The 11,506-nt window shown below is 44.8% G+C and overlaps 1 protein-coding gene across 1 annotated transcript in view; it reads right to left on the reverse strand.

Moving 5' to 3' along the window:
* Positions 1-11,500, reverse strand: part of KCTD7 (potassium channel tetramerization domain containing 7) — a 14,983-nt gene extending 3,483 nt beyond the window's left edge. The window contains exons 1-4 of the mRNA XM_006155022.3: positions 11,333-11,500; positions 7,930-8,099; positions 1,592-1,770; positions 505-877 (exon numbers count right to left, since the gene is read on the reverse strand). Of these exons, the coding sequence (XP_006155084.1) occupies positions 505-877; positions 1,592-1,770; positions 7,930-8,099; positions 11,333-11,476 (866 nt within the window). The 5' untranslated portion in view covers positions 11,477-11,500. The remainder of the gene's footprint in view (positions 1-504; positions 878-1,591; positions 1,771-7,929; positions 8,100-11,332) is intronic.
* Positions 11,501-11,506: the final 6 nt, after the last annotated feature.

Raw genomic sequence — 11,506 nt, forward strand, 5'->3', positions numbered from 1 at the left:
CTCTTTCTTCTTTAGCCAGGGGTTACGGTGTAGGGTAAATCCTCATCTTGCTCTGTGTTTATACCAATAAACTGAGCACAAGGAAGGGATATTTGAACAGGGTTGAGGAAGTGATTATGCCTACATCAGTTTGGTAATGTGGCTCTACAGTGTGCAGAAATTCTCTTGCAGGGTCAAGAAGGTGACAAAACCTCTCTGAACTTCCTGGTCAAGCCCCAGCTAGACACCATTTGTCTCAAGTAAAGACTGCCATGCCTCGAGGAAAGGCTGGGTGAGTGTGGGGCCCAAGTAGCTGCAGGCTGTGTGCCTGAGCTTGACCTTGAGGTGTGGCCAGGAGACAGGAGCTACACCTGTATCCCCTTGGAGCTGTGCCTCAGAACTCGGTCCTCACCTCAGCTGGTTCTGGGGCAGTCAGCAGCCCCTCCAGGGATCTCTCTCCCAGAGCCACCAAGGGGGTTGGACACCCTCCCTGACAGGACTCTGATGCCTACCAGGGCTACTCACCACCATGTGATCTTGAACTCATAGATGGGGCGCTTGCAGTAGTAGTGGTTGACAAGGTGCTTGTCACACACACCGATGCACTGGTGGTCCACGGTGAGACCCTGGGCTGAGAGGTCCGTGACCAGACAGTGCAGCAGGTCATATACATCAGCCACAGCCTCCCAGGGCCCGAAAGACACATCCACTTCGCAGTGGTGCTCAAACAGCTGCCCATCACTCTCGCTCCGCTCGAAGCGCAGGGAATTGAGAAGCGGACACTCATAGGGGGTGATGGGCATCTCCTCCTTGAAGACACAGACCTTGAGCTTGGCAAAGCGGGCCTTCCGCTGTACTGCGCGCAGCCGTGCAATCTCCACGATCCGCTCCAAATGGTCTATGAGGAGTGAACACAGCATCTATCACTGGGGCAGGGTGAAGGAGTGGGACAAGGCGATGGGAGGGTGCACAGAGAGTCCTAGTGACAGCAAGATACAGGGAGAAAGAGACAGATTTTCTGGGGAAGGGGATCAGCGGTCCTATAAATGGTACAAACTTAAACAGGGGTCATGGTTTTCTACAGCAAAAGGAAACCAGCAGGATAAGGACTATTTATTTATTTTTTTTAACTTTTTTGTTGTTGTTAGAGTTTTTTGCCTTCGGGCACATGCACTCACTAGAGAGAGAGAAACAGAGACAGAGATACTGAAAGGGAAAGTGAGAAATCACCCCCCAGGGGAGATGGCCACAATGCAATCCCTTCTCCTTCATCCTCCTCCCAGGATCTTGAGCATGCACATACACATACCCGGTGAGTTTCAAGTGGCTAGGTCCAGGATTCTAATTATGGTCGGCCATGTGTGAGCCCAGTGACGTAACTGCTGGTCCCATGGACTGTCTTTTTGAAATGTGATTTCCTAACTGTCACTGGCAGAGACAACTTAACCTGAAGCTTTCCAGTACAACTGGGAGTGGAAGATATTCTCTTCCATCTTGAGTAATTCAGATGAACTTGGGACTCACTTGTTCTGGAAAAAAACCTGGACGCTGACGGATGCCTTGCAACCCTCCTTCCCCAGACCCCAGCTGTCCCAGGCAGTTGACCTCTCACCTTTGTAATAGGGCATGAGCCCCAGAAATGCCTGGCGCACCTTCTCGCCCTTCAGTGGCTGCATATTCTCCAGCTGCTCCAGGAGGGGCCCAATGGCATAGTACTGGGCTTCTTTGTACACAGCCCGCACACGCTCCCGGGGTGGCAGGTCCCCTGAGCGCAGGAAATTCAGCACATCCCTGACAAAGAACAAAGGAGGGAGGTGAGGAAGTGCTATGGATTAGGAGGTGCCATAGAGTGGATAGGGCACAGACCTTGGACCCAGGCTTCTAGCTGTGTAAGCTTGGATACGTGAACTTCACCTCTTTGTGCCCCAGTTTCTTTGTCTATAAAGTGGGAAAAAATAATAAAATTGCTGCATAATGTTATAAGGAAATTAAATAAGTTAATATGTGAAAAGTGGTCAGAAAACTTCTAGCATAGTGTTAGTCCTCAATAAGTGTTACTAGTTGTTATTATTGGTATAATTATTATAACTATAATGAGATATATGAACTATAATTATTAGGTATATACAGATACAATGGAAAGATATAACATCTAGCCTATATATACATAGTTTTAAAACTGAGGTAATACTAATATTTAATAAACATAAAATATTTATTACATAGTTCAACTCTTTATTTTTAAACTATGAATACAACCACAAAACCAGCACCTAGATGAAAATATAGAACATTTCCATCTCCTTAAGTAGTGTCTTCCTGCCCCTTCCCAATCAATCTCAATAGAGGAAAATATGCCAACATCTCTCGTCCACAGATTAGTTATGCCTTTTCTTTAAATTCATATAAATAAAATCATACAATATGTTCTCTTTCATATCTGGCTTCTTTCCCTCAACAGAATGTTCCTGACATTTATCTACCATGTTAGGTGTAACAGTAGTTTGTTTCCTCTTATTGTTTATTATATAAGTAGTATATGGTATGAACGTTCGATAAGCTAATACTCATTCTCTTGTCGATGGGTAGTTGGGTTGTTTTGGTTTTTGGTTATGATGGGTATAACTCTGAGAACATTCTTTAAGATACCTTTTGCGGACACAAGCACCAATTTCTCTTGGGTAAGTAGTAGTAGAATTGTTCAGCCACCGGATAAGCACATGTTTAACAAAAAGAGGTAGTAGCATTCTATATTTGTGGAAGAGTTCTAGTTGTTCCATATCCTTCCCATTAACATTATCCTGTAGCTATGTGGAAAAGATAAAATACCTAACCCTAATGTCTGAACAAACTGGTTTCGAGACTGAATAAAATTGCATACAGCATTTTCTTCTTTTTCAATCTTTTTAAAAGATAATTATTTATTTTATTTATTATTATTTTTTAATTTGACCAGAGAAAGAAAGAGAGAAAGGTAAAACGAGAAAGTTAGGTGCCAGGTCTGGGACTCAAACCATGGTCAACCACATGGGAGTTCAGCATCTTCACCACACCACCTGCCGGCCTCATACTGTATTTTCTTAAAAGTTCAGTCCTTTTTTTTGAAAGAATTATTTTATTTAACTTTATTTATTTTTACTTATTTTTAAGTTTGACTAGAGAGGGACAAGAGCAAGAGAGAAAGAAAGCCGCCATGTCCAGGACTCAAACTGCAGTCGGCCATGTGGGAGTCCAGTTGCCTTAACCACCATGCCACCTGCCAGGCCCAAAAGTTCTGTCCTTCTAATTCTGTTTTCAGATTCATTAGTACTAAGAGTCATCATATCCATCAATGGTAGGCGTGGGAAGGGAGAGAGTAAATCCTCAAATAAAGCTGTTAAACCTCAGTAATTAGTCTATCATCATAATACAACATGAGCTAACACTCGCTAAGTATTAATCTATAACAGCCAGAATTTATCCTTTCAATGGCATTGTGGGGTAGGTGCTTTCTTATCTCTATTTCCTTTTTTTTTTAATGAGATTTTTTTTTTTTGAGAGGTTTTTTCGCTATAGGGCACATGCGCTCGCCAGGCAGACAGAGAGAGACATAGAGACAGAAAGCGAGAAATCACCCCCCAGGGGGGATGGTCACACCACAATCCCTTCTCCTCCATTCTCCTCTCGGGATCTTGGGCACACACGCACACGTGCCCGGCGTGAGTTTTAAGCCACCGGGTCTGGGACGCGAACCGCGGTTGACTACGTGGGAGGCCAGCGACATAGCCATTACGCTAACTGCTGGTTCCCAGGAGATTTTTGCAATAGGGTGAGTGTGCTCACCAGAGAGACAGAGAAAGACAGACTAAAAGTGAGAAATCACACCCCCTCCAGGGGAGATAGACACACTATAATCCCTTCTCCACCACCCTCTTCTCGGGATATTGGGCACAAATGGTGCGAGTTTCAAGCTGCTGAGTCTGGGATTCAAACCGTAGTTGACTATGTAGGAGTCCAGCAATGTAACCATTACACCACCTGCTGATCCCGCTTACCTCCATTTTCTACATGAGGCCCAAGTGGAGCCCAGAGGGGTTAGGAAACACCTTTCCTTGCTCAAGGAGCTACTGCCATAAAAGCTCAGATCCAGACACAGCCAACTAAGTCCACGCCCACAATGGTCCAGGCTTTGGTAGAAGTGTTCACACCAAAGCACAAAATACTGATCAAATGAGGAACTGTTCTCTATGGTGGGTGCTGTGGGCATGTGACCACCAGCAGAGAAATTCACCTCTCCAAATGCCCTCAACTCCTATTTTATCTGAATCTTTTAACAAATTCATCTACTGCTGCTTAATCATAGGCCACTGGAGACCAGCTGCCGAGCATACATGGCACCATATCCTGCTTTCCACACCCTTATCTGGTTCCGTCACTCCCCAGCTATGGCCATCTGGGCTTGGGCACATCAGCCTTGAGTCAAACCCTGACCTCTCCCCAGCCCCAACCTCCTTCAAAATTAGTCCTAAAGGACTTCAGCAAACCTTGGTGAGCTCTGAAAAACAAAACCCTGGGGCAAGGCCCAGCTAAGAGAGCTATGGGAGCTGCCAGCTGGGGCCAGCACTTTCCTCCCCCAAACAGCCTGCAAACAAAAATCTTTTTATAGTTCTGCAGAGTGATGTGACACTTTGTTTTCTCAGCACTAGAGGCAGCTGACAGCCCACTGGGGATATCCAGATGCTTCAGAGCAAATTATCTGACCAAAGACTCCTTTCTGAGGATGAAAATGACCGTTTCTCCAAAGAGTGCAATCCTATTTGGAGTTCAGCACAGGGATGTAGCAGTTGGAGAGGTTCTGCCTCCCTGGTCATTTGGTTCAAGGTCAAGGACCATGTCAGTCTTCTAGTCATCTCCAAAGTTAGACTGAAGGAGCAAAAGAGTTCTAGCTACACACTCTGAAAAGGACCTGGCCAGGGATTATACCAAGGCTCATTATTTAATCCTCATTTACAGGCCAGTGAGGGAGCTATAATTATTTCTCCCTTCACACACAAGAAAACTGAGATGCATGTCTTTAAATTCTTTATTTGTAAGGTGTCAGAAGTCTTCTCTTGGTAAGTATTATCTTATTTATTTACTTAAAAGAATTGTTTTATTTAACTTTATTTATTTATTCATTTATTTTAATTTGACCAGAGAGGGAAAAAATGAGAGAGAGAGAGAAAGGGAAAGGGAGAAAGCAAGCCTCCAGATCCTGGACTAGAACCATGGTCAGTAGTCAACTACGTGGGAGTCCAGCGCCCTCAACCACCACACCACCTGCAGCCCCTTATTTATTTTTTATTTAGTGTGAAAATGGTAGTGACAATGGAAAGTTGGAATTTTTTAAAAGAACTATTTTATTTGACTTTACTTATTTATTTTAATTTGACCAGAGAGGGACAGAGTGAGAGAGAGAGATAGTAAGTGAGAAAGCAAGTCACTTGGTCTGGGACTCGAACCTCAGCTGACCATGTGGGAGCCCAGCACCCCTAACCACTGCACCACCTGCCAGCTCCAAAAGTTGGGTTTTTAAAAAAGACTTTTCTTGCCAAAATTAAAGGATAGCAACCTAATCAGTTCTGGCCTTTCACCTTTTATTTTTGTTTCTTTTTTTTTTTTCCCCTTGGGGGAAAGAGATAGACAGAGATAGAAACAGAGAGAGAGAGAGAAACAGAGAAAGTGGCATACCCAATAGGGTGGAGCCCAGAGGGGTTAGGAAACACCTTTCCTTGCTCAAGGAGCTACTGCCATAAAAGCTCAGATCCAGACACAGCCAACTAAGTCCACGCCCACAATGGTCCAGGCTTTGGTAGAAGTGTTCACACCAAAGCACAAAATACTGATCAAATGAGGAACTGTTCTCTATGGTGGGTGCTGTGGGCATGTGACCACCAGCAGAGAAATTCACCTCTCCAAATGCCCTCAACTCCTATTTTATCTGAATCTTTTAACAAATTCATCTACTGCTGCTTAATCATAGGCCACTGGAGACCAGCTGCCGAGCATACATGGCACCATATCCTGCTTTCCACACCCTTATCTGGTTCCGTCACTCCCCAGCTATGGCCATCTGGGCTTGGGCACATCAGCCTTGAGTCAAACCCTGACCTCTCCCCAGCCCCAACCTCCTTCAAAATTAGTCCTAAAGGACTTCAGCAAACCTTGGTGAGCTCTGAAAAACAAAACCCTGGGGCAAGGCCCAGCTAAGAGAGCTATGGGAGCTGCCAGCTGGGGCCAGCACTTTCCTCCCCCAAACAGCCTGCAAACAAAAATCTTTTTATAGTTCTGCAGAGTGATGTGACACTTTGTTTTCTCAGCACTAGAGGCAGCTGACAGCCCACTGGGGATATCCAGATGCTTCAGAGCAAATTATCTGACCAAAGACTCCTTTCTGAGGATGAAAATGACCGTTTCTCCAAAGAGTGCAATCCTATTTGGAGTTCAGCACAGGGATGTAGCAGTTGGAGAGGTTCTGCCTCCCTGGTCATTTGGTTCAAGGTCAAGGACCATGTCAGTCTTCTAGTCATCTCCAAAGTTAGACTGAAGGAGCAAAAGAGTTCTAGCTACACACTCTGAAAAGGACCTGGCCAGGGATTATACCAAGGCTCATTATTTAATCCTCATTTACAGGCCAGTGAGGGAGCTATAATTATTTCTCCCTTCACACACAAGAAAACTGAGATGCATGTCTTTAAATTCTTTATTTGTAAGGTGTCAGAAGTCTTCTCTTGGTAAGTATTATCTTATTTATTTACTTAAAAGAATTGTTTTATTTAACTTTATTTATTTATTCATTTATTTTAATTTGACCAGAGAGGGAAAAAATGAGAGAGAGAGAGAAAGGGAAAGGGAGAAAGCAAGCCTCCAGATCCTGGACTAGAACCATGGTCAGTAGTCAACTACGTGGGAGTCCAGCGCCCTCAACCACCACACCACCTGCAGCCCCTTATTTATTTTTTATTTAGTGTGAAAATGGTAGTGACAATGGAAAGTTGGAATTTTTTAAAAGAACTATTTTATTTGACTTTACTTATTTATTTTAATTTGACCAGAGAGGGACAGAGTGAGAGAGAGAGATAGTAAGTGAGAAAGCAAGTCACTTGGTCTGGGACTCGAACCTCAGCTGACCATGTGGGAGCCCAGCACCCCTAACCACTGCACCACCTGCCAGCTCCAAAAGTTGGGTTTTTAAAAAAGACTTTTCTTGCCAAAATTAAAGGATAGCAACCTAATCAGTTCTGGCCTTTCACCTTTTATTTTTGTTTCTTTTTTTTTTTTCCCCTTGGGGGAAAGAGATAGACAGAGATAGAAACAGAGAGAGAGAGAGAAACAGAGAAAGTGGCATACCCAATAGGGTTTTCACTCTATGATTTACCCCAACCTCAGCCAGTCTAGACCACAGGCCCATGTTCACATGTCCGGAATGTACAAGGAGGCCCTAGGACACAAACTGGGGATCTTCCCATGTGGGTTCAGTTGTATTACCACTGCACTACTGTCTTGCCTCTTTATCTTTTTTTTTTTTAATTTGTTTCCAACTACTGAAAGAAGTCTGGGAACCACTGTTGCACACCATGGCAATGTCAAGCCACAGAATATGGATTTGAAAGTATTCTGAGAAGTTGTTTTAGACTCTCTGCTCCTAGGTGGGATTGCACCTGCTCCTCTCCACATAGATGGCAACATCCCAGTCTCAAGTTGAATAGGATAGAAGTTCATCACAGCCGGGTGCAGGGTGTGTTCTCTGGAACTTATCTAGCTGTCCTTGTCTCCTAAGAAACTACAGATTTTGATCCAATTCAATAAGCACATTTATTAATGTCTATTAATATGTATCTCCTTTTCTAGGAATTATGAAAGATGCCAATGTCCCATACCCAAGCCCAGGCTACTCACTTGCTACAAAGTTGATTGTAGAGAGAAACATACCCAAAGTGTGTGCCATCTCGGTCAATGAAGTACCGGCCCTCAGAGTCTGTGGGGATGTAATGCCGTCCACTGAACATGGCCGCCAGCATGGTGTCTTCATAGCGCCTCAGGGTGGACAGGCGTGTGGTGAAGTGAGCCCCTCCGATGTTAAGGGGGACAACCTCAGGAAACTGCAAAGGAACCACCAGGGCTCTCAGGTAGATAGGAAGGAATGAGAGCTGGGGTTGCTGTGTCTTCAGTCTGCTTGGGTCAGGTTAGTGCCACACCATTCACTTGGTCACCCAACCCCTGAGAGCTGTCTGAATACTTTCCTCTCTCTTTCCTCTTTTCTACACTCATCGATTGCCAAATCCTATTCATTCTACCTAATAGCTTTTAAATTGAGTCTTTCAAACTGATGAATGGATTGGAAAAGTATGGTATATATACTCTATGGAATACCACTCAGCCATAAAAAATAACAAGACCCTGGCATTTGATAGAAAGTGGTCAGATATGGAGGATCTATTGCTGAGTGAAGTAAGCCAGGCTATGAAAGAAAGACTGTCTGTGTTCACTTAATATATACCGACTATCCATCCGCACTCTATGGTAGAGAACAAATTATTGGAGGACATAAAAGCAGTGAAAATACTTAATGAGAAGTACAGTGTGGAATGGGTGAAGAGAAGAGGATAGAGAAAGACAGCAAGAGAACAATAGAGAGGCAGGACATTAGTGGGAAACAGATATGGCTTATTACCTGTTGATGATGACATGTATAGTATTCTCAACTGGATTCATCTGAGAAGTATTTCAAGATGGGTAAAGTCTTTTTACAAGCAAAATGAGAAATAGTAATTGACTGTCTAAAAAAATAATTAGAATAATAATAATAATGATTGGGAAGAACATTGAAAAGATATTGAATGATGAAGTGAGGAGATTAATGTCTCTGAAGTGACTGATATGCATGGCATTCCCTTTGGAAAAAGCAATGTAATACACTGTAAAGTTATATGCAATCCAATGTAATATAAACAAGATTATGATGATAATAAAAAGAAAAAAAAAGAAAAAAAATTGAGTCTTTCCACTTCAATCCCATCAGGCCTGCTCTAGAACTCAGGCCTTCACTGTCCTCCTGCCATGTACTGAATTGTTTTTATGTCCTTGCTTGTGCTGTCTTTCTTGAACCAAAATGCTCCTACCACTCTCCCCTTTCCCTTTCCATCTAACAAATAAAACTGCCCTGCATCATGGTACAGGTTGTTCACTGCATAAGCACATCAGGAGGAGAGTGATCTGCTGACCCAGCTGTGCACCCTTTGTCTACTTCACACCAAGGCACTATAGACACTCATTCTAAAGGCTTCAATTCAAGTTTCGGCTATTCGTGGGCATTTCTGCTCTACTGTCTCTCACTTGCCCCCAATGTGGAGTTCTTCCTTTGTGCCTTTACTGTATGCCACACTCCGGCACAGCCCCACAGTACAATATATTGGAAATTACTTATCTTGTCATCTCCTTGAACTAGACCCTAAGCTTCCCAACGGGAGATAAAGTAGCCTGCATGCCAATCCTGGGCTGCCCACAGCAGAGCTCAGCAGATGTTTGCTGAATGCTTCTAGGCATCCACTCCTCATTCTCTCCCTCACCACTTCTCTTCTACTTAATTTGTAAAGTAGGAAGATTAGGCCCCAGTTTAGCTAAAGTTCTAGAGGCAAGGGCTGGGTAAGGAACAGGAAAATGATGGCATAGATTTGCCCCAAAGTGCGAATAGCTGGCGCGAGAAGGGGGGTGGGTTTTTTTGGGGGGGGGGGTGGAGGGAGATGTCTATAACTGCTTGTGGTTTCTATAAACTGCATCCCAAAGAAACAAGGTCAGTTCTCTAATTTTCTCACAAATTTCTTCAAGATAAACTAAAATTTTATCCCAGTGCATTCTTTTTGATATTACAGCATCTTTTGTTTCCCATGAAAGTCTTTGCATATTTACCTAGACAGTCTCCTTTCCAGTTTTCGGACCCTTTGTAAAATAAAGGAGGACAAATATACATTAAATAAAACACCCAGTGCAGTGAACTTGTGCAGTGCCTGATTCACAGTAAAGATGCAAAACTCATTGAATGAATGAATAAATTAGACCAGTGTTTACAGTTCTATGTATGTATGTACTGTTATTCTTTATCCAGAGAAGTGGAAATGCCTTTCACTTAATCTGCAGATCCTCTAAAACCATAAAATGTGCACACCAAGGACTCAAATAATGATACTTCACATTATCTGAAGGTTGGTGGAGCGAATACTACTAATTTACATTGCTGGAGCTCCTTAAATCCTTCCCAAGGATATTTCATACCCATCCAAGTATTTGCTCCATACCAGAGGTGAGAAGATTGAAATAGAGAAGAAAAAAAGTAACGAAAAGAGTTCACACAGAATGTCGTTGGTGGGAAGCTGGCACTGGAGCCTTGGACTAAGTCTATGGGTCTTGTGCCCTTTCCTCCAAATTACAGTTTCCCCAATGATAGTATTCAAAAATTAGCACCACTGTGTCTCTCTACTGACCCCCCCCAACCCCCAGTTACAGAGAGTACTTCTAGAAACTTGCTCATTTTCACAAGCCTTCCATGATGTTGGAGGTACAGGGCTCCAGGATTGGCATGATGCTATCTGTTGTCCAAAAACATCACCAGCCCAGTCCCTCTGGGGCTCTGTCCATTCTTCTGGGACTACACGCATTACATACTCCCATATCCAACACTGTCTCAGTTCCTACCTCCTAGTTGCCTTCTATAGTGTCCAGCAACACCCCACCTTCCCTCTTCTTTCCCCTTAAGGGTCATTTCAGGTGTTAAATAGATACTATGGCACACGACAGGTAAGGGAGGAAGGCACAGTGCATCATGGCACAGCAGCTAGAAAGAGCCGTGTGAGAGCTATAGAGCAGTCAGGTGAGGGTGGACACATTTGTGAATCCGCTTGCTCCGTACTGCAGACAGCACCTGGCCCCACTATCTGCAGCTGAGGACTGGGTTTGGACAACCACCGAGGCCTCCTCCTGGTTACCATAGAAGACGCTATCATCTCTTGGTGTCCCACAGTCCCCTCCGCCAGCCCAGGATCTCTCCTGTAGATGGTAAAGATGGGACATAGGGATGGGAGTAAAGCAACCTTGAAGGCAGTGAGTGCTGGAAGGAGGGCGTGGGAGCCCAGGCTCGCTGAAAGGCTGGGAAGGCACAGATCTGGTGCACTTTACAGGGCGGGCGGGGGAGCACAGTTGCTCCGCCACAGCCCTCAGCCCCAGCGTCCCCCGCCACACCCCACGCCGCCGCTCACCTCGCAAGGTCAGTTCTATCCTGCACCCGCTTCTGGCTCGGGGTCCCCTCCCACGCCCTCTCACCCCGCCCCCTCCCAGGTACCTCCTGGGGCAGCAGGGGCAGAGCGTGCCCAGCCTGCGTGGCCGTCGGGGTGGCCGGCTCCAAAAAGTCGTCTTCGGCGTCGGAGCTGGACATGGCACCGTCTGGGCGACGGCTGTCTGGCTCCCGCCCCGTGACTACCACCATCCCTCTGGCTCTGGGTAGTGGGCGCGGCTT

The sequence above is a fragment of the Tupaia chinensis genome, unplaced genomic scaffold (assembly GCF_000334495.1).
Source record: "Tupaia chinensis unplaced genomic scaffold, TupChi_1.0 Scaffold000429_1, whole genome shotgun sequence".
NCBI lineage: Eukaryota > Metazoa > Chordata > Mammalia > Scandentia > Tupaiidae > Tupaia > Tupaia belangeri.